General features: G+C 37.5%; 1 protein-coding gene and 1 long non-coding RNA gene across 2 annotated transcripts; one reads left to right on the top strand and one right to left on the bottom strand.

Moving 5' to 3' along the window:
* Window positions 1-1295: 1295 nt before the first annotated feature.
* Window positions 1296-12936, bottom strand: LOC125269587 (prostaglandin F2 receptor negative regulator-like). Its single transcript, XM_048192518.1, has 3 exons — window positions 12621-12936; window positions 6975-7346; window positions 1296-2178 (listed from the first exon to the last, which is right to left on the bottom strand). The coding sequence occupies exons 1-3, from the start codon at window positions 12934-12936 to the stop codon at window positions 1736-1738; spliced, it is 1131 nt and encodes a 376-aa protein (XP_048048475.1). The 3' UTR covers window positions 1296-1735.
* A 3223-nt stretch (window positions 12937-16159) lies between these two features.
* Window positions 16160-17099, top strand: LOC125269761. Its single transcript, XR_007185186.1, has 3 exons — window positions 16160-16215; window positions 16415-16512; window positions 16613-17099. It is a non-coding gene; the product is annotated as an uncharacterized LOC125269761 (long non-coding RNA).
* Window positions 17100-23844: the final 6745 nt, after the last annotated feature.

The raw sequence follows: 23844 nt of genomic DNA on the forward strand, positions 1-23844 counted from the left end.
CCATCCATGTTGGATCTGGGAGGAAGTGGTTAATTGATCATAAGGCTCCTATCTTATTCCTGATTGGTGGAATTTGTGATGTTCCTGTGTTACAACCATACACATACCCAGGCTGCGTTGCAAAACGTTTTTTAAACGGAAATGGTGGTGCGTTGAACACCCCGTTCTGATGACGCAAGAGTTGCAACTATGGCAGCTGAGAAGGCCATTCTTTGTGTTCTTTTTTAAGAATTCTCTGAGCCTGATGAAGTTAGTATAAATATGTGTTTAATACTGCAAAATATGCTTGTTGTTACAGTCACTGCCCTTGCTGTCCAGAATAAAAGAGAACATCCCAATCAAGTGAAGAGATTTGTGGAAACTGTGGTTCCTAATTATTGTGATCAATCATTTGCCTTTATGTTTATGAAAGTATCACTCCACAATACAATAGCAAAATGTATAAGTATATGATGCAAAAACTTGAGGAAATGAGATCCAGGCAGTCCAGCAATGATTATGTCAGCGATTAAATTTGAATAAGGAATAACACATTTATTAATTAAAAATTATAGAGATAAACAAATTAATTAAGAAATTAATAGTTAATAATATTAACTATTAAGAGTATTGTATCTGACAGATGAAGATATAGTGAACTGGCAATGAACAATAATTTTGCACCATTAGTCTTAGTTAAAGGTCCAATATGTAAGAATTCTGTCCGCTAGAGGTCGCTAGAGGTCTATTCAAAACAAAGGCGTAGCTTGATGACACCAAGTTAGAGCGCGGAATCTTGGGACATGTGGTCTTCACCTCAACAGACGGTGCAAAAGAATAGGGATAGGACTCGGGAAGAAATCATGTTCATGGATGCGATTATTAACGTTACTGTAGTATGAAGCAGAGCAGGATCGAGTGTTGTGAGAGCTGAATGAGGAGCTGGAGCAATTGCGCAACACACGCCTCACGAGCAGTACAACCTTTATTATGACACAGTCGCCGGCGCCACTTCCGCTTTTCCGGTCATGAGTATGAGGTAACACAGCTCTGTCCATCTAATTTGAATTTGCCGCGCTAGCAACTGCTCTTTGCGTTTAAAGAGCTTATAAAATATATTTCAACTTAGATCAATACTTCGTGTCTAATTATTTACTTAGGTGGAAAGTAGCCGTGTAATAAGAACGGAAGATAATGTACATCCAGCCAGTTGTAAACTCCTCAGAATAAACTCCTTCAGGCTGATGAAAAACCTGATCACCCTGTCGGGGTTTATTCTGAGATAACAACTGGCTGGATGTACATTATCCCTTACTTAACAAATGATACCTTATTGTAAAATGTTACTAGTTAATTCATTAATGACCTTAAATGAACTTGGCCAAAATATCCAAAGTCCTTTTCAGGATCTTCCTGTGTCTTTTACATTTTCTCATGTCCTAGAACACACACACATACTTGCATCCATGTACCATCAGTCTGGGCCTCCTTTTCATGTGTATACACACCCATACATAGCAGTTATTCTTGTGGGTACAAACACGCAACAGTTCACTATTTCCATTCCATTCTTGTACTATATATAAGGTATTTTCAGTTTCAGTTCAATACTTTAGCTAAGTAAGTTTAGTAAACAGCAAAAATAATCAAACAAAAAAGCAGGGTAATTGCAAATTTATTATATTTATCAACAATGGGACAGATTAAAATATTTATATGTAACAAAGAATTATACCAATTAAAAGAATTACATCATTCATACACAAAACTTACTTTCCATCATTCTTTTTGTAACCACAACCTTCCCCATTTCCTCAGACTTCTCCAGAATCTTCCTCCAATTTCTTCCTCCTTCTCCCTGCCTCACCCACTCTCGGCCCGTACACACATACACCCCTTGGTCTGACGGCTTTGCTCTCTTCAGGACTAGTCCATAAAATCCACCTCCATGAAGGTCCAAGCGAAGTCCGCCATCTGTGTAAAGTTGAGTGTAGTTACTTCCAACTTTGATCTTATGATCCGGCCCAACCGTCAAGATTTCCTCCAATGGGCCGTTCCCTTTTCTGATGGACCAGGTGACGGAGAGGAAGGTGTGCTCCGTGAAGCCCCGTGTTGCGTTGCACTGAAGCTCTACTGATTCTCCCTCAGACACCTCTGACTTGGGAATGGCTGAAGAAACCTTCAGACTGTCCCCGATCACTGGACAGAACAAAGGACACTTTAAAGCAGGCAGGAGAGGGATGTGTGTCAAAAGGTTTAATGTGTTCAAACAAACCAATTTAACTTCTGTTTGGTGCCACTGGTGGTGCAGAAATTACACATCTCAACTTTAAGAAGACAGCAGGAATCAGCATAAATACAACATGAATGGGATATGACGAATATATTCATTGGAGATTTTATCTGACCATTTTTCACATAAACATTTCAAGAAAATTATTACAAATATAGTTTATTATTCATTTTAAGTGTTAATGGTATATGTTAAGCAGAGTGTTTTGCATTTTACATTGACCCTGCATCTTTTATAAATGAACATTAAAATCACAGTCAGTTCCCAGGTCTTTCTCATTAGTCCTTATATTGAACTTTATCCTATAATCAACATGTGAGTGTTACAGAAAGAAGACTTTAATGACAAAAATATATCCCATAATGCCTAAAAACAAATAGAGAATGGATGTTAATAAATTTCAAGATCTTCTTGCCTCATTCAAGGTGTGGCAAGCTGGATGGGACTCAGAGCTGTGGAAACAGACTGGAGCCAGGAAAGAGTGCCAACGAATGACACCTAGCACACGGGTCTGTTGGTGATTTTAATATCCATGTAGACAATTGTCTAAAGGGCAAGAAGATCTTGAAGTTTATTAACATCCATTTTTCCTGAAAACAAGAAAATAATTTTTACTTGTCAAGAAAATGCTTCTTGATTTAAGAACTTTAAGATATTTTGACTAGAAACAAGACAAAAACTCTAAGTAAGAACAGCATTTTTTGCAGTAAATGAAAAAGATGCATTGAGTTTGGCATTTACAGACATTCTAAACTCTATTGGAGTTAGAAAACACAAGTCAGGACCCACTTTGTCGTAAACATACTTTAGATCTAATATTGTCACATGGAATCGATATTGATGCTGTTGAAATTCTGCAGCAGAGTGACGACATCTCGGATCATCTAGTCTCGTGTATACTACATTTAGTCAAGGCTGCAAAACCGCCACCCTGTTATGAATATAGTAGAAAAATCACTTCTACCATTAAAGATCACTTTATTAATAATCTTCCTGATCAGTTTCATCGCCTTAGCATACCAGACAGCTTAGAAGACCTCGATGTTGCAACAGAAACTAGTGACTCTGTCTTGTATCACATTACACACAGTTGCTCCTTTGGGCTTAAAGAAGATTAAGAAAAATAGTCCAGTGCCATGGTACAATGAGCACACTCGGGCCCTTAAGAGATCAGCCAGAAAAATGGAGCGCAGCTGGAAGAGCTGCGTGGAAAGAAAACATTTTTGCTTACAGAAAGGCCTTAAAAACTGCTAGATCTGATCTTAGCGCTGAATTTGACACTATCGACCACAACATTCTTTTGAATAGCCTCGAAAATTATGTTGGCATTAATGGAATTACATTGGCATGGTTCAAATCATATTTGTCAGTTTGTAGTAGTAAACAAAGAGATGTCATACCAATCACAAGTTCAGTGTGGAGAACCGCAAGGCTCAGTACTAGGACCGTTGCTGTTCACTCTGTACATGCTACCCTTGGGAGATATCATTAGGAAGCATGGCATTAGTTTTCACTGTTACACTGATGATACTCAGCTCTTTATTTCTTTGCGCCCTGATAAAACTTACCAATTCACAAAATTAATGGAATGCATAGCTGATATACAAAAATTAGTTGACTAGTCATTTCCTACTACTAAATTCAGAAAAAACAAAAGATTATTATTATTAGATTCTTAAGATTCTTATGAGATTCTTCTTATTGGACCAAAAACCTCTGCATATAATAACCTAGAATAAAGTCTAACAATTAATGGCTGCTCTGTTAAGTCTTCGTTGTCAGTTAGGAACCTGGGTGTGCTCTTTGATACCAATCTTTCATTTGAAAGCCACATTTCTAGCATCTGTAAAAACGCATTCTTCCATCTTAAAAATATATCTAAATTACAACATATGCTCTCAATGACAAATGCAGAACAGTTAGTTCATGCGTTCATGACCTCAAGGCTAGATTATTATAATGCTCTACTGGGTGGTTGCCCTGCTCGCCTGTTAAACAAACTCCAGCTGGTCCAAAATGCAGCAGCTAGAGTTCTTACTAGAACCAGGAAGTATGGTCATATTCTGTCAACACTGCATTGGCTCCCTGTTAAACATAGCATAGATTTTAAAATCTTGCTAATTACTTACAAAGCACTAAATAGTTTAGCTCCCCAGTACTTGAGCGAGCTCTTAATGCATTATAGTCCTTCATGTCTATTGTATTATATTATATTGTATATATAATATTCAGAGATCAGTGAGTAAGGCCACTGTATGATAATGAAATCATCAACAATGAGCAACCAAATCCATTTGATCAGATTTTTTTTCTCTCACAATTTTTTTGTAATAAATGTGCTTTAGAAACACACAGTTACAACAATTGGAAAAAAAATAAAGTTAAAATGTCAAGGGTCAGGAGCTCAACTAAAGCAAGCACTTTATTTTTAATAAAACATCAGCACCTCATTAAAATGTTTTGAATGAAAGAAATAAAGTCAGAGTGGTTTGTTATAAGTGAAGATGCTGAGATCTAGAGAGATCTGTTAACTTTAATGTTCTGAGTTTTGTGAGGTTATCATTGTGCTTGAGAGTAGAGCCTGCTGCTTTCAGCTAATGATTTACTGCAAGAAATTTGCAATTTAAAGAAAAGGTTTTATAATAATAATCCAGAAAATACCTGTAAAGTGCTTTTTTGGTAAGACATTTAAGAAAAAATAGTTTTTGTTTGAACAGCCACTTTTGTTAGTCAATTTAGCTCTAATTTTCAATTCAATTTTTTGACAAGGGCAGCAGGGACGTTCTGAGAACATTTCCAAATAAAATATGGTTCCCTAAACGTTCAGAGAACATCCTGAATGTTCTGTGAAGGTACGCCAAATAACGTCCCCCAACCCTTAAAAGAACTCCACATCGTGACCGTATCTGAACGTACTGGGAACATTACTAGGCAACATTCTTAACACCAGTGGGGACGTTCAGAGAATGTTCTGGGAACATAATATTTCTAGCGGGGATACTGGCATAAAGTTGGCTTGACATTGGGCTGTCGATATTCGTAAATTTAGGGATCGTCTCTAAAGTTACTCTCGACATTTCTAACTTTAATAGCATTTGAAGAGAATGACTTACAGTCATGAAACCAACTGTAAAGTGTTCATGTAGGTTTCAGGTATGATGCACAACTTTTAGATTCTTGATATTGAATAAAATAAACTGTCAAGTCATATGCACATATCGTTAGATATTTCACTTAGCCTACTGCATGCTCATACACAAAATATTAATTTAAAGCTCTGTAGTATTTGAAGAGAATGAATTACAGTCTGTAAAGTGTTCATGTAGGTGTGATGCACAACTTATATACTGTTGATAATAAATATGAACTCATGCTGTAGTAAAAAATATGTTCCCGGATGTGAAATGTTGAAATTTGAACCATGGAATTTGTGGACACGAAATAAAATGGACCGAAAATTGCCTGGTGAATATTATAGGTTGTATTTTTAAACAGAATGAATATTTTGGAGATGAAATCTGAAAGGTGAAAACGGATTATTGCATGTTTAACAATGAAAATGTGTTTGAACTATTTTGAATTAAAATATTCACAGCTTAAATATACAATGCAAAATAAAAATGCAAGCCCTAAAAATACAGTGCATTAAAACAAAAGCACGGTTAATACAATGCATATTTTTTTCAAGTAGTGCAATTCAAAGATGCATTTGTTTAAAAAACATATGGCATTATTTTACTTCCATAGTCTTATTTATGGTTCTGTATTATCTTATGGTTCTGTATTATCTTATGGTTCTGTATTATCAATCTCTATATACATACAGTATTATTGAAATGTTTAACTATATATGCCAGATGCCCTTCTTGACACAACCCAACACTGAGAGTGCTAGGACAAACTCACACACACACTCCTATGGCCAAAATGAGATGTCCAATTCACCTAACCTGCATGTCTTTGGATTGTGTGGGGGGAAAACCCACGCTTACAACATGCAAACTTCACACAGAAAAGTTCGAACCAGAAACATTCCTGCTAAATATATCCACTAATTGGTTTAATTGATTAGAGGAAAATGAATAGAATTACATAGATGTAACTACATAGATGTAATAACTTGATTATATTATACATAATACATTATACATATTCATATATATACATAATACATAATGTATGTTATATAGGCTACACAATACTTTATAATGTTCTACACACACACAAAATAGTGTTTGTATTGTTTCATATAATTATATGTTTCTCTCTTTATATGCTTCTCCTTTCCGCTGCCTGCCTCCTACACTTCTCTAACAACCACCAGTGTCGGCACCATTACAGTCACTTATGTGACAATTTGTGAAAAGGTTTTAAAAGAAAAAAATATATATTTTAAAAGTGTAAAAAGAGAGACTTAGACGTTTATTTAAAAGTTATTAGATATTTTTTATATGTTTATTTAATTTTTAAATTTACATTGAATGCCAGCTTCCTCCTCCTTCATAATTTCTCCTTTTGTGTTCCACAGAATAAAATAACAGCATACAGGTTTGGAACAACATGACAAGAATAAGTAAAATTATGTTTTTAATCCCGATTTCATGCAATTTTAGCCAAGGTTGGCCACTGGAAATAAAATAATAAAAAAAGGCCAATAAAACCTGATGCCCCTGGTTGTAACTGTAATCAAGTCTTGACTCACCTTTGAGCTCCACATTGGCGTCGTAGTTCCCGCTGATGACTGAGTCGGTGCTGGGCGTGTTGCAGCGATACAAGCCACTGTCCGTCGCTCTGACCTTCTTGAATCTGAGCTCCACAGCGTTATCTGCCAGCTTCTTATAACTGATGTCACCACTGTTGACCCGGTCCTTCACTGTAGGGTCGGTGAATCTATCATCTAAGGTGGAGACGAGCGGGAGCAGTTTATCACCGGCGAGGACAATAGACCAATCAAAGTCCTGATCTTTGGGTCCCTGGTATTCAGATACATCGCAGCGGATGGAGACGGCCTGACCCTCGATGCGCACCAGAGGACCGACGGGAACCTTCACCACACGGCTCTCACCGACCACCACTGAGAGAAGAAGACAAGAGGTCTCACATATGGTGTATGGAAAAACGAAATACAGGAGTGCTTCTGTACAGGGGCGTCATGCAAGTATTTTTGAGGGGGCACCACTTAGGGTGACAGCAGAACTGTTTGTGTTTCATGTGGAAAAAACTAAGTCCCTAATAAAAATAACTTAAATTATTTATAATAAAACTTTACTTTAACTTTCACTATAATAATTAGTGCAATGTTATCATATCAGATTATACTTTTGAATTACTAAAGGGAGAACGTGCATTATTAATGCATCTAAAGTCTCTATTCCAGAATATTAAGAATATTAGGCCTATAAGTCCTGCATTGATTCAGTCTTCCATGTATTTTGTAGCTTATAGAAACAAACAAATTTAAAGCATTAAGCACTGACACCGCCTTCTCTCATCATTTGACAGCGAATTTGTGAATCAGAGGCTGTTCTTTGAAGTCCTTCATACCTAGCATATCCTGAGTTCAGTTGATCAGTAAAAGTCATTTTAACAGAAGGCTAAAAATTTATATTTTGTAACATTTTGGATGGATTTCCCAACCAAGCACAAGAAAAACCGACGGTTCTGCACGAATCGTCCTATAGGCTGTTTGATATATTTTAGCTTAAAAACTAAGAAATTCACCAAAAGACGACCACTTTAGGGCACTATTCATTTTGTAGAACTGCAGGAAAGCCCACAGTCAACATAAAAGTTGCTTGCTTTTGTCGCACACTGTAAAACCCGGTAAGTTCAGAGAACTCAAAATTATTGTAGGTGGCGATTACCTCAAACAATTTAAGTAAAGCCACTCAAATCTTTTAAGTAAAGAATAATTATAAATAACAATTAAGTCAAACTGAATTTTTTTGATTTTAGTTTTATTTAATGTTTACATCCACTGTACTTAAAACTTTTGCTTACTATACATAATTTTTCTTATTTTTCAATTATTTTGATGCAGTGGTTGTAAAACCCAATAAGTTCAGAATACTCAAAACATTTAAGTAAACAACTCAAACATTATTTTATACTGAATAGCCAAATTCAGTATATTTTTATTGAAATATTGAATAAACTAACACCTAATCTTTACAGTTAAGTGTTAGTTAGCAACAGCGCACCAGCATGTGCTAACCATCAAAGAGACTAACACTATTTACTTGCATGAACTGTTAATCAACAAACAGTATTTACAGCCTTGAAGTTTCACAGCCCATTCTCGACCTAAACACAGGCACTATTCTTCACCACAATGGTAACGATGGTAAAATGTCAACATCATAAAACACCTTTACATACCAAAATAACAGAACATTAAACAATAACACATCTTTTCCTGTATTAATTTAGTGAAAAAAATTAAACATTTTCTCTCCCTTACAGAGTGTGACGCAAAGCATGGTGGGAATTTGAAATCTGCTACAACTCAGTTTAATGTTGAATGGACTCTTCTGATAACGTTGGTTACGTCGGTAACATCGGGAACGACGTGACATGGATGATGACATGACTATATATCGCTCAGTAAACTTAAAAATAATAATTTAAGGGTTTACTCAAAAATGTTGAGCTACACAAAAATAAAACTAAGCTCCTCGTTCAGAAAATGTAATTGTTTTAAGTTGCATCAATGATTTAAAAGACTTTAATTGCAGCATACTCAATCTTTATAAGTTAGTAGTACTGTTCGGGTTTACAGTGCTTGGTTTGAAGATCAGTTGGAAAATCAATGAACAGACATAGTGGCCAAATGTGATGTCCAGCCTAGGAAAACTGACATCTTCAATTTAATTCAAATATTTTTAAAAATGTGTTATGCAATGAAACATGAAAATGTGCAGACATTATTTTTGGCCAGGCTGTCATACAAAGAAATGATGAACACATGCAAAAACGAGAGGACCAGGGAAATATTAAAAATTGATTATGTTGTAGTCATTGTTTGCTTTTTTCTGAAACCTGTAACTGTAGTTTGGCAAAAATGTTGTCAGATTGCTTAGTTTGTTTTATTCTTCCCTCATATTAAATAATATAAACCTAAAAATATTTTCCTCATATTTTGATGGTTTAAGCAAAATTGTAAGGTTGTAAAAAAAAAAAAAAAACACTTTGCACATCAGTTTTGGCCACTATTATATGTTTGGTGTTTAGCAATAGTAATATTTAAGAGCCTGCTTACTTTCCACTGATGGGTTCAAGTCATCACTGGTGCACTGCTGCATTTTTACAGTTACCAAAAAAATTTAATTACTATTTTCATTCCTACAGTTTTTTTTACAGAGAATTGATGGGATGAGTTATTACATTTAAAGTTATAAAAAGTTTTTTAAAAGTCATTACATTGAATAAAATATATTAATTATTGTTTAGGTAATATTTATTATTATTATTATTATTATTATTATTATTATAATTTTGTAGAGAAAGTGTTAACTGTATAAAGTTTCATGTCATTTGGACAAAGAGAACATTTCTTTTAATTTTAGTAAATGTCGTTCAGGGTCTAAAAAGACCCCAAAGACCCTATAAGGGTTAAAAAAATGTATTTGTAACAAAATAATTGTTTTTTGTAATTTTTTTTGTAATTTGTAAAATGTAATTTTACTCTGTTTATTAATGTTTTTACTTCATTTTTGTACAGTTTTGGGGGATTTATCATATCTTTTAAATTTAAATAAATAAATATTTTGTTGAATAGGTTTTTATACAAAAGCAGCTTTTTATGTAAAATTCACTTTATAAAAGCCCCACATTTTTAACTTTCATTCATGGGGATAACATGGATAATTTGACATGGTTTAGTGTAAGATTTTAGCCCATCTTTTGGAAAATGCAGTTTTAAAAGTAAATAAATTATCATTTTTCCCAGTAGATGGCTGCAGAGCTCCACTATTTGCTGTGTGCTATTTGACTAACTGAAAGACATCTTTTCACAAGTATTTTTCAGTTATATCTAAATATTATGAAATCACAATTATGACAATAAAAATGACTTTTTTTTCAAAGTTTAGCATTTTTTTGTACTGAAAAAAATAAGTTTTTCAATAATATTGATTTTGAGGATGAATTTTGTCCATTTTCTGTGGACAAATAAATAATAATAAATGCTCATCTTGAACTAGCTCTCTACTTCTTCTTCTCTATTAGAATTCCAGCAGTGTAGATGCTGCTAAGTGTATTACTGCCCTCCACAGTTTGAACTAAATTGTCTTATACAATATGCTAGTGCAAGTATATAACATTTAGTTCAAACTTTGGCCTGTGGAGGGCAGTAATACACTTAGCAGTGTCTACACTGCTGGAATTCTAATAGAGAAGAAGAAGAGAGCTAGTTCAAGATGAGCATTTATGGTTAAAATGTATAAAATTGTAATATTTTTTAGAAAATGAGTGATGGTTGTAACGGTGGCCGCCCCGATTTAACTTAAAGCATTAAAGTTTCAATTGTTCGGGCGCCAGACAAGTAAAAACTTGTCAAGAAAAAATAATAATAATTTTAGTTTCCCGGTACAGCTCATAAACCACCGATACAAAAAAAAAAGAACGCCATTCAAAATGGCTTAAATGACAGTCACTGAATGAAGGCTTTCAGATCAAGATAAATGTTATTTAAAGAAAAAAAAAAAAAATGAACACAACAAGACAGTTACTCAATTCATTTTTCAGCAGAATTTGTATATTTCTTTTGTCAGTAACAACCAAAACACTGTGATTCACATTGCATAATTCACAATCGATTTTTCTTTCCTTTTAACCAGTTTTCATAGAAAATTACTAAATTTCAAACAACCACAATATAAAACAAAAAAAACAAAACAAAAACAGACCAGCGATCATCTCGCTCAGTGTATTTGTAGTGAGGAAGCGAGCGTGTTTGCGTGCGTGTGTGTGCGTGTGTGCGTGTGTTGCTATGATTGCTGGCTGCGTATCGGCCACACTACTGGACAGAGAGCCCTGGAAATAGTTTGGGGATTTCAATGCGAATACCTGGGCAGGCGAGACAAACTTGGGTTACGTTGCACCCGGCAGATGAACCATTCCGGAGATCAATTCCGCCGTCACTCTGCGATCACGTCCGGTTGCCAAGGAACAGGTTAGGCGATTTCCCGTGAGGTTAGAAGATGTCGGAGTCAACCAATGCGAATACCTGTAGTAGGCGAGTCAAACTGGGAGGTAGCTGGAGGTATGTTGCACCAGGAAGGCAAACAGTGCAGAGCTCAGTTCCTGACGTCACTTTAGGATTGCACCCGGTCAGCGCACAGAAAATCCAGCAACAACAATGGCAGGCCTTCGGTTCAGGTAGCATGTGTCCCACTTCAGTAACCAACACGTTTCTTTCTCTCTTTTTTTTTTTTTCTCTTTTACCTGTCTTCCTTCCGTTTCCCCTTCCTTTTATACCATTTCCTCTTTACTTCCTGATTGATCATTTCCGCCCATTTTGGAAAAGTAATTTGTATGCATTTTTTTTCCTGTTTTCTTTTCAGTTCGCCACACTCTCCCCCCCTGGAAAAGACAATCCCCGTTGGTTAAAAAGGGAGTATTGTCAGAAGCCAAGAAACTCCTCATCCTCGTCAGTAGATTCATGGAAAATTTCCAAAAGTTTGGATTTTTCCAGATGATTTAACTCCTCAGCGGTGGGAAAACATGGCTTCAGATTACACACATGAGCGGTACGCACATCCTCACCAGTGTCTTCCAATGCCACACGATAGTTTACTGGTTCCAGCTGTTTTATTATTCGATAGGGACCTTTCCATTTGTTGGCAAGTTTAGCACTAAAAATGGTGAAGTGCACTTGACTGTGGAAAATGTCTCAGCCATACCCGATCTCTTTCGTTATATGTGACATCTCTTCGGGTTTTGTTGTAGCTACGGAGTTGTCTTACAGAGGCTTTCTTGATGCATTCTTTGGCTCTAGCTTGCAACTTAGCCAGATGTTCTGTGACATCGTAAGATGGAGCAGTAGGAGAAAGATTTTGCCCATGGAGCAGCTTGTCCATTGGTCCCTGTAACTTCCTCCCTAGGTGAAGCTCGGCTGGAGACATACCAATGGTTTCTTGCACCGCTGAATTGATGGCAAACCGTAGCTCAGGTAAGTGTTGGTCCCACCTTTTATGGTTATCATCCACGTATGCTGAAATCATCTGTTTTAACGTTCTGTTTACTCGTTCTGTTAAGTTTGTCTGTGGATGGTACGCGGTAGTCATTTTCTGGGTGACTTTCCATTTTGCACAGATGTCTTGAAAGACGGCAGACATAAACTGCGTACCCCGATCAGACAGGATGAAATCAGGTACCCCCCAACGAGTGAGGATGTCTTCTCTGAGATGGGCAGCAACAGTTTGAGCAGTGGCCTTTCTCAAGGGGAATAATTCAACCCATCGGGAATAGTAATCCACGAACACAAGTAGATATTCATATCTTTGGGGGCTGCAAGGCAGAGGACCCATGATATCTACTCCCAACATCTCATTTGGGCGAGTGGTGGTGGTCTGTTGAATTTTCCCAGCAGGTTTGCGGTTTTCACTTTTCAGGGTTTGACATTTTATACACCTTTTCACATGCTGTTTGACAGATGTCCACATGGCTGGCCAGAAGGCGACCTGGTGTACTCTCTGGTAAGTTTTGTAAATTCCCAAATGACCACTTAAGGGATGGGCATGATAATGTTGTAGAATGTTTTGTATAAGGGTGGCAGGAACATAGATTCTATAGTGCACTTGTCCATTTGTCAGATGAGTTCGGTGATATAATTGGTCTTCAATTACTTCTTATTGGTCTTGCACAGAAGAATCATTTTCTGCTAGTGACTGAAATATCTTAGTAATTTCTGGATCTTTGTGTTGTTCTTCCCAGAGGTCTACTGCTGAAATTGGAAATCCAGGTTCCTCCTTCTGAGTGGAGTACAGGTGGCATCCAGGTGCAGAGTGCATTTGAGATAAAGCATCTGGGGCCTCATTGAGTTTTCCCTTTCGGTACTCAACTACAAAGTCAAATTTCTGCAGGCGGAGGGCCCAACAGATTAGTCGTCCCGTGGTTTTTGTGGAATTCATGACCCACTGAAGAGCTGAATGATCTGTAACTATTGTGAAGAGTTTCGGTTCCAAGTAATGTTGCCATTTTTCTAGTGCCCACACTATTGCCAGACACTCTTTTTCGGTAGCTGAATAATTCATCTCCGCTTTCGTTAAAGTGCGGCTGCCATAGACCATGACTTCCTCCAAGCCTTGCATTTTTCGTTGTGTCAACACCGCACCCAATCCTGAGTCACTGGCATCAGTGTAGACGACAAAAGGAAGCTGGAGATCCGGATGTCCCAGGATAGGAGGTGAGGTGAGACAAGACTTCAATTTCTCAAAGGCCTGTTGACATTGTGGTGACCAATGGAAAGTACGTCCCTTTTTCTTCAAGGCATTTATAGGCTCTGCAATCTGAGAGAAATTGAGCACAAACCGATGGTACCACCCTGCCAGTCCGAGAAATCGTTGCATTTCTTTAAGGTTCTTTGGTGCAGGGTAAGAACGGATAGCCTCTACTTTACTGGGGTCAGCAGAGATGCCTTTTATGTTTACCACATGTCCCAGAAATATCAGTTCCTGAAGGCAGAATTTGCTCTTTTTCAGGTTGATGGTTAAACCAGCTGTGTGCAACCGGAAGAAGACAGTCTGCAGATCCTGGAAGTGTTGGGTGACAGAGGGTGAGTAAATGATAAATGTCATCAATATACACGAAACATTCTTCCTCGTAGTTCACCTAGAACAGTCTCCATTAATCGCTGGAGCATTCTTCAGCCCAAATGGCATGACATTGAACTGGTATAAGCCAGATGGAGCGATGAAGGCAGTCTTGGACTTGCTCTCTGGTTCCATCGTCACCTGCCAGTAACCACTGTTGAGGTCAATGCTGGAGAAAATAACTGAGCCGGAAAGGGATTCCAAGATCTCAGTAATATTAGGTAGAAGATAGGCATCTCTCTCAGTGATAGCATTGACCCTCCTGTAGTCCACACAGAATCTCAAGCTGCCATCTTTCTTTGGGACCAGGACAATGGGTGAAGCCCAAGCAGAGTGTGAAGGTTCGATGAGACCATTCTTTAACATTTCTTTAACTTGCTCTTGTACCACATCTTGTTTCTCTGGGGTTAATCGATATGGACGCTGTTTGATGGGTACAGGGTGGACAGTATAAAGACAATGCTGGAGTACAGTTGTTCTTCCGAGCTGGAGGGTACAGACTTGAGGATTTTTCTCTAGGAGGTGAAGTAGTTGACACTTTCTTTCAGGAGGTAAGTGTGCTTGGTCTACTAGAGTCTTTATCAAAGTTTGGTCATCCAGATTATCTGGAGGCTGGGATACCGTTGTGATTTGTGGTGGAGGAATAGAGCTGAACAGTGAGAGAGTTTGGGCTGACTTTTTCCTGTGTGCTTTCTTTTCTAGATGCAGGATTCTTCTAGCAGGAATGCTAGCTTGTCCAGGCTGGAAAGGATATTCATTGTTCGGAGTGGACTTGAAAGAATATTTTCCATCTGCAACATTGATCTGCAGCCCACTGGTGAATATAAAATCCAATCCCAAGACCACCGAGTACACTAGAGCTTTGGAGGAAAGGATGGCTACAGGTATGGAAAAGACTTGGTTGTGGAGGGTTATATCCATTTGTGTCCACCCTACAGGTACGGCAGTCTCACCATTTGCCAAGTAGAGGGGTCCAAGGGACCAAAGGCAGAGTGTGTCAGCGGAGGCGAGCTCTGTCCACAAGCTCTCATGTAAAAGAGTATAGCTTGCCCCTGTGTCAATGATAGCCTTTCCTGTCCAGTGTCCAATGGTTACAGGCACAACTAACTGCTGAGGTATGGACTCACGTTTAGAAGTTAAAGGTTCAGTTTTGGCAGATGGCTGGGATGGAGGTGTGACGGTCAGAGCGTTACTGGATGGCCTTCCGCCTGTCTTCTGAGACGGAAAAGTTTGCTTATTTCCTGCAGTTTGATGTGGACTTTGAGGTGTTGGGGAAGGCAAAGCGGAGTACTGTGGACAGTTACCAGGTGGATGCTGACCTTTACATCTCCAGCACTGGACGACTGGTCTTTCAGCTTGCCAGTTGGAGGTAGGTTTAGGTGAAGTTACTGTCCGCCCATCATAATGCAACTGTTGAGCATAGTCTTTTTCCAGCTGATGACCAAGTTTTACCAGTTCATCCACTGTACTTACTCTGCTGCGAAGTTGACTGGCGAGGTATGGTTTAATATTCTTTAGTATCATTTTAACTAACTCATTCTCTGTCAGTGAAGGTTTCCAGCGCTTACATAGAGCTCTGTACGTGAAAGCGAAATCTCTAATGGGCTCCTTTTCTCCTTGATATCTGGTGCGTACACGCTCAGCTAGCTCGTCTTCATAGTCCTCAGAGAGAAATGCTGAAAGAAATGCTGTCTCAAACTCAATCCAGGTGCTAACAGAGGACCTTGCCACTTCCCACCAGTCCCGGGCGGTTCCATAGAGGACAGTGCGAAAGGTTGCCAGAATGTCTGCATCATCCAAAGGGTGTAATGCCATAAAGTCTTGACACCTGGTTAAATATAACAGAGGGTCACTATCATCCGATGGTCTGCCAAATGTGGGGAAGGTAAGCTTCAAATGATCACTCTTGACCACAGATGTTGGGTGCAGAGGAAGTGGAAACATAGACGGGGTTGTGTGGGGGCTGTTTCACCTTCTGCAGCGGAGGTGTAAATGGGTGATTTGGGTAAACTTTGAAAATCAGTCACAGTTTTCCCAGGTGTTTTGAAATAACTATCCATTTCTTCTTTTAGCTCTTTCAGGGAGTCAGTGAAGGTATTCAGTTGGACATTACATTGACTAATTTCATGGGTAAGTTGGTCACAGTCCTTTTGAACACTTTGCTGCATGCTTTGAATGTCTTTTTGCACCTCTAGCTGCAATTGTTGTACCATGAACTGAACTTCAGAGACTATGGTGCGTTCGCTTTTCTTTAGTTCTCCTGTTACCATCACTTTCAGGGCTTTTGTCAGTTGATCAGTGTCCTCTTCTTCATTTTGTCTCTGAGCAGTGATCGTGTTCTGAAGCTGCTGGTGGTTGGATTTAATTTGAGCAGTCAAGGTTTCAATCTTGGCATCATGCTGTGAAGTTGCAGTTGCAAGTTCCTTGGTGAGTACTTTCAGAGCTTCGTCCTGCTGTTTGAGGTGATTAAACAGGGTATCCCAGTTCCCTTGTACTTGCGTTGACAATTGATAAATTCCTCTGCCAGGAGTTGGGAGAGATCCAGGCAAGTCCTGCTGTATTCCTGAAGGAGGCGACGTTTGCGTAGTTTCTGTGGAGGTGCACAACTGCATAGCATCGGTTAGTGGAGGAGCATTTTCCCCTGGTGGTGGAATAGCAAAGCGCACCTGGGCTCTTGGAGAAGGACTAGGAAAGTGTGTGGGTGTGGAGTAGAAGGTGGGAACATGAAGTGGTTGTCGAGGTTGTTGTGGGGTTTGTTGCACCGGGGCCCAATTGGGTGTTGCAATATCTGGAGGATCAATTGCCACAAAAGTGGATGGTGATGGGGGGGGTATGGGCCATGGTTGACGTGTGTGTAAAATGGCAATGTCAAATTGTAAAATGTAAAAAAATAAAAATTAAAGGAAATACTGATGGGCCTGTGTAAATTCTTTGGGGAAAATGGGGCACCAAAATAACAAAACTACAGAAGGATTACACTGTCATAATCCAAAAAGATACAGAATTTACCAGTTCACAGAGGTTTACAAATTCACAAGTTTTTTTTTTTTTTTTTTTCCACACAGAATTTACCCAACAGTTCTTAATGATACTTGTGATATTGTTAGTCACACCAGTCCCTTGACTTGAATGGCTTGACAGTTTTCCAAAATAACAGTTCACCAAAGTTCATAAAGCACAAAATACTCAATATCCAATTCAATTAAATCACACACACAAAAATAATGTTCAATGTCCAACCAGATAATGCAAAAGAGTTCTCAGAGTTCCCCAGCAGCAAGTATTCAAAGATCACAAATTCAAAATTCAAAAATCAAGTTCAAAGTCTTTGGTATTTACCCAAAGTTTGGGTTCAGTTCACACAATTTTTTTTTTTTTTTTTTTCCAAAGAGTTCAAGTCCCTGTTCGGGCGCCACTTCTGTAACGGTGGCCGCCCCGATTTAACTTAAAGCATTAAAGTTTCAATTGTTCGGGCGCCAGACAAGTCAAAACTTGTCAAGAAAAAATAATAATAATTTTAGTTTCCCGGTACAGCTCATAAACCACCGATACAAAAAAAAGAACGCCATTCAAAATGGCTTAAATGACAGTCACTGAATGAAGGCTTTCAGATCAAGATAAATGTTATTTAAAGAAAAAGGAAAAAAAAATGAACACAAGACAGTTACTCAATTCATTTTTCAACAGAATTTGTATATTTCTTTTGTCAGTAACAACCAAAACACTGTGATTCACATTGCATAATTCACAATCGATTTTTCTTTCCTTTTAACCAGTTTTCATAGAAAATTACTAAATTTCAAACAACCACAATATAAAACAAAAAAAAACAAAACAAAAACAGACCAGCGATCATCTCGCTCAGTGTATTTGTAGTGAGGAAGCGAGCGTGTTTGCGTGTGTGTGTTTGTGTTTGTGTTTGTGTGTGTGTGTGTGTGTGTGTGTGTGTGTTGCTATGATTGCTGGCTGCGTATCGGCCACACTACTGGACAGAGAGCCCTGGAAATAGTTTGGGGATTTCAATGCGAATACCTGGGCAGGCGAGACAAACTTGGGTTACGTCCCTGATAGCACACGTACATCTCGGAGACGTCTATTTGATGTGTGTGTTTACGTCTGGAAGACGTATTATTTAGGTTGTTTGCTCATCTGGAATACGTCTATAGGACGTATCCTGTCAGATGTCAAATAGACGTTTAGAAGATGTCTTTAAGATGTTTATGATTTAGAATGTATGTAAAACTGACATCTTAAAGACGTCTATCAGATGTTTGTAAACAGCAGATGCTTTCCAGATGAAGTGATCTTTAACAGACGTCTTGCAGACGTACGTGTGCTATCTGGGGTTGCACCCGGCAGATGAACCATTCCGGAGATCAATTCCGCCGTCACTCTGCGATCGCGTCCGGTTGCCAAGGAACAGGTTAGGCGATTTCCCGTGAGGTTAGAAGATGTCGGAGTCAACCAATGCGAATACCTGTAGTAGGCGAGTTAAACTGGGAGGTAGCTGGAGGTATGTTGCACCAGGAAGGCAAACAGTGCAGAGCTCAGTTCCTGACGTCACTTTAGGATTGCACCCGGTCAGCGCACAGAAAATCCAGCAACAACAATGGCAGGCCTTCGGTTCAGGTAGCATGTGTCCCACTTCAGTAACCAACACGTTTCTTTCTCTCTCTCTCTTTTTTTTTTTTTTTTTCTCTTTTACTTGTCTTCCTTCCGTTTCCCCTTCCTTTTATACCATTTCCTCTTTACTTCCTGATTGATCATTTCCGCCCATTTTGGAAAAGTAATTTGTATGCATTTTTTTTTCCTGTTTTCTTTTCAGTTCGCCACATGGTTTCTCTAGATAAGACCCTTATTTCTCGTCTGGGATCGTGTAGAACGCTTTGAAGCTGCGCTGAAACTGTAATTTTGACCTTCAACCGTTTGGGCTCCACTGAAGTCCACTATATGGAGAAATATCCTAGAATGTTTTCTTCAAAAACCTTCATTTCTTTTTGACTGAAGAAAGAAGGACGTCTTGGATGACATGGGGGTGAGTAAATTATCAGGAAATTTTAATTTGAAAGTGAACTAATGCTTTAACCACTGACTCATCATGCTGCTGCAAACAGTGAAAATGTCACAGTTGTGGACAGCTGCATTTAGGCATCAGAGTGGTTCCAAAGCAGGGATTTGTTCAAATGCAAAAGGGTCATTATTGGTCATGTGAATGTAAGTCACAAGTAGACAAACATGTACACATACTCTTCCCCTAACCCTAAATTCATAGGGAAATGATAGGTGAATAGTGAATAGCACAGCAGCACCTAACCCTGGTTGTAAGCATACAGTACAGTCCAAAAGTTTGGAACCACTAAGATTTTTAATGTTTTTAAAAGAAGTTTCGTCTGCTCACCAAGGCTACATTTATTTAATTAAAAATACAGTAAAAAACAGTAATATTGTGAAATATTATTACAATTTAAAATTGCGTACTATTTAAATATATTTGACAAAGTAATTTATTCCTGTGATGCAAAGCTGAATTTTCAGCATCGTTACTCCAGTCTTCAGTGTCACATGATCCTTCAGAAATCATTCTAATATGCTGATTTGCTGCTCAATAAACATTTATGATTATTTTCAATGTTGAAAACAGTTGTGTATTTTTTATTTTCAGGATTCCTTGATGAATAGAAAGTTCAAAAGAACAGCATTTATCTGAAATACAAAGCTTCTGTAGCATTATACACTACCGTTCAAAAGTTTGGGGTCAGTAAGAATTTTTATTTTTATTTTTTTGAAAAGAAATTAAAGAAATGAATACTTTTATTCAGCAAGGATGCATTAAATCAATCAAAAGTGGCAGTAAAGACATTTATAATGTTACAAAAGATTATATTTCAGATAAACACTGTTCTTTTGAACTTTCTATTCATCAAATAATCCTGAAAAAAAATATTGTACACAAATATTTTGTACAATTGTACATATTAAATGTTTCTTGAGCAGCAGACCAGCATATTAGAATGATTTCTGAAGGATCATGTGACACTGAAGACTGGAGTAATGATGCTGAAAATTCAGCTTTGATCACAGGAATACATTACTTTGTGAAATATATTCAAATAGAAAACAGTTATTTTAAATTGTAATAATATTTCACAATATTACTGTTTTTTACTGTATTTTTAATTAAATAAATGTAGCCTTGGTGAGCAGGTGAAACTTCTTTTAAAAACATTAAAAATCTTAGTGGTTCCAAACTTTTGGACTGTACTGTATGTGAAAACACCATTTGACCAATTAAAGATGCCCTTAGAATTGAAAATTGAATTTATCTTGGCATAGTTGAATAACAAATGTTCAGTACATGGAAATGACATACAGTGAGTCTCAAACTCCATTGTTTCCTCCTTCTTATGTAAATCTCATTTATTTAAAAGACCTCCGAAGAACAGGCGAATCTCAACATAACACCGACAGTTACGTAACAGTCGGGATCATTAATATGTACGCCCCCAATATTTGCGTATGCCAGCTCATGTTCAAGGCATTAGACAAGCGCAGCCAGTATTAACGTCTGGATCTGTGCAGAGCTGAATCATCAGACTAGGTAAGCAAGCAAGAACAATAGTGAAAAATGGCAGATGGAGCAATAATAACTGACATGATCCATGATATCATGATATTTTTAGTGATATTTGTGAATTGTCTTTCTAAATGTTTCGTTAGCATGTTGCTAATGTACTGTTAAATGTGGTTAAAGTTACCATGCATCTTCATTCTTTATAAATCTCTCCAGCAGTGTGTAACGTTATATTTAGCCCTGTTAGCATACTATGAAACTCATTCAGAATCAAATGTAAACATCCAAATAAATACTTTACTCACATGATCCGACGCATGCATGACGAACATTTTGTAAAGATCCATTTTGAGGGTTATATTAGCTGTGTGAACTTTGTTTATGCAATGTATTATAGAGTTGTGAGCTGGGGGCGGGGAGCACAAGCATTTAAATGGGACACTCACAGAAATGGCGCATATTTAATTATGCCCAAAATAGGCAGTTAAAAAACTGAATAATAAAAAAAAATCTATGGGGTATTTTAAGCTGAAACTTCACAGACACATTCAGAGGACACCTTAGACTTATATTACATCTTGTGAAATAGGGTTCTAGGGCACCTTTAATTAAATGTAACAGCCTACAAATAAAAATAAATATACACATTTGCAATCTTTGTTTTTGTTTTGTTTTTTTCTATATTGCAGCACTATTTGTTGTCTCTCCATGTTGGTTTGAGCATGATTGTTTAATCTGAACGTCATCAAGGAATCTGGCCAATGACAGCTGTGCGCCTTCTACTGATCAAGTTTGAACATACATCTGGGGGGATTTCAGAAAGCAAGGTTAACTTACCGTCACATATGCACTGAACTCTCGGTTTATTAACCCAAACCTTGTTTACTCAAGGCATGCTGGTTCCAAAAACTCATCAATGACTAAGTTCAGCCAACCCAGAGTATGTTCCCAGTTAACAAACAAGACATTCTCAACAGAGCGATAGAGACTGAGCGCATTTAGGCCACAATTCAACCGTCTCCATTGACTTTGTATTGCGTGAGGCTGCTTATAACAAAAAACTTATAACAAAAACATAACAAAAAACAAAACAATGACTTAAAGCTGGTATGTGACAAGGTTTACAGCAAAATAAATATGAAGTATGAACTGAAACATCAAGTTTGTTTCTGCTAATTGGCTGTAAGGGCAGAAATTTCAAATCCAGCTTTTGCCTACAGCTCAGATGTAACTAAAATATACATGCAAATGAAATGATTTTATTTGTTACATTTTTACTTCAGTAATTTATTTTTGTTGAATACTATGTTGCCCTGTTATGATTAAATGTCCAATTCAATGAACAGTATTTGAGTTCTACTTGTTTAGTATAAAAAGGCATAGATGGCCTAGATAAAAGTTTACAGGAAATGTGTTTTGAGTTGCAAAAAATAATCATAAGTAAGTTTTAGAATTATGACCTTTACGTTTTTTAATAATTTGCTCACACTTCATATCATATCAGGTAGGCTATTGTTTAATTTAATTAGAACTTTAGAACTTTTTCATTAGAACTTTTCACAATTTTGCATGGTTGCAAACACACATACATACATATAGAATGAAGTTACATAAGTTACATAAGTAAATATTTGTAATTATGACAAATAAAGAAAACAACATATAGTCAGTTTGAAATGGTGAAAGAAATTCATGTACCTGATCAGAAGTTTTTATTACATTTGTGTATTTCTAATGCACTTCAATACTGTAATACACTTTTCCCTTTAATGCTACTTTAATGGCCCTTATTTGCACTTCAAAATATGGACTGCAGCCCTTTGGGCTGTCAAAATATTATGAATTATTAAATGTATTAATTACATTTATTAAACTGATCCTGAGCAACAAAAAAACAACAACAACAACAACAACAAAAAAACACAGAAAGTTAAAATGTGAAATAAATCCAGAAACGTTTACTGCATGAAAAGTAAATCATTTTAATTTATGCATCACATATAAATCCACAGCTTAATGCAAGACTGCCAAATCATTTAATTGTGTTTTTGTCAGGAGCAGTTGTGGTGCATTGAGAGGTGAAGCGCACAGAGGAATGTTATGGATGATTATATTTCATCCGCACACACAAAAACACAAGCAGTTCTTCACGTTCACATTTTTCCACCAATGAACGGTCTGTGTTTTAGTGCATGCACAAGAATAAAACTAATGTGCCGGTTTATGCAATTGCTTCATGTTGTGTTAATGACAGATAATGTCAGGTAAAAGGGAAGCAAAACATTCTTGATAATTAATGTTGCGTCTGCTGGTTTTATTTCTTCTACAGCTTTAATGCACGTTCGTGTTGTATAGCAACAGGCCATTTCACATTTATTTTCACGCAACACTTACTGTGTCTATATTAATAATTTTGTCGGCCATTCACAGTCTTTTAATCCATATAATTTGTGCTCTCATTAATAGTTGTCAATAATAATGTCTGCGCGCTTATAGCTGTAGCCTACTTGTAACAGTGTAGAGAGAACACAAAGTAACCCCAGTTTAGCGTAGTCTATCCCAATGTCCATACTATCCATAATAATATGTGAGATTAAAGTCCCCATGAACCGGAAGTTGCAAACGACTTTTCTCCAGTGTTGTGACATATTTCCAAGTGAAACGGAATATTGAATAGAGGGCAGAGTTTCACTTCAGCGCTCCTCCTCTCCATCTCTCGCTCATAGCAGGCTAACGGTCGGAGGGAAGTGGTTTAAGCGATTTCAACCCAAGCCGTCAAACTGATGTCTTCAGAGAAGGGACACCGTTGCAGAGGGGAGGAGCATTTTCAGATTTTGATTACATATTACGAAGCCAAACAATTTTTTTGTGTGGATTGACTTGCACAGATGAATTGTTCACCACAAAACTAGCAATTTGAGATAACAAAATAAGGTCAATTTTGATTTCATGTGTACTTTAAAATAAGTCTGTCCCAAAGCATAGTATGTTGAAAAAGGGTATACCAAAAGTCCCCGGATGGTCTACTATTTCCGGTAGATTTTCGAAGTGTGGATCCGTGCACACTATAAAGGCTAATATTGCCCACAACCCATTGCGTGTTGGACGAGGATTCAGTTCAGAAATACAAACACGAGTAAAAAGTGTTAAAAAGCTGGATTGGAAACATTCGTAGAGGTTGTGAGATG

Source organism: Megalobrama amblycephala, linkage group LG6, assembly GCF_018812025.1.
Source record: "Megalobrama amblycephala isolate DHTTF-2021 linkage group LG6, ASM1881202v1, whole genome shotgun sequence".
Classification (NCBI taxonomy): Eukaryota; Metazoa; Chordata; class Actinopteri; order Cypriniformes; family Xenocyprididae; genus Megalobrama; species Megalobrama amblycephala.

Bases quoted from the DNA above. Each gene is read 5' to 3' on its own strand.
- LOC125269587 (XM_048192518.1), bottom strand. From the start codon at position 12,936: ATGTGGACATCTGTCAAACAGCATGTGAAAAGGTGTATAAAATGTCAA. The intron at 7,347-12,620 runs GTACGCAGTTTA...TTCTTCTCTCAG, and splicing joins TTTCATCCTGTCTGATCGGG to TGGTGGTCGGTGAGAGCCGT. The intron at 2,179-6,974 runs GTGAGTCAAGAC...TGTTCTGTCCAG, and splicing joins CGCCAATGTGGAGCTCAAAG to TGATCGGGGACAGTCTGAAG.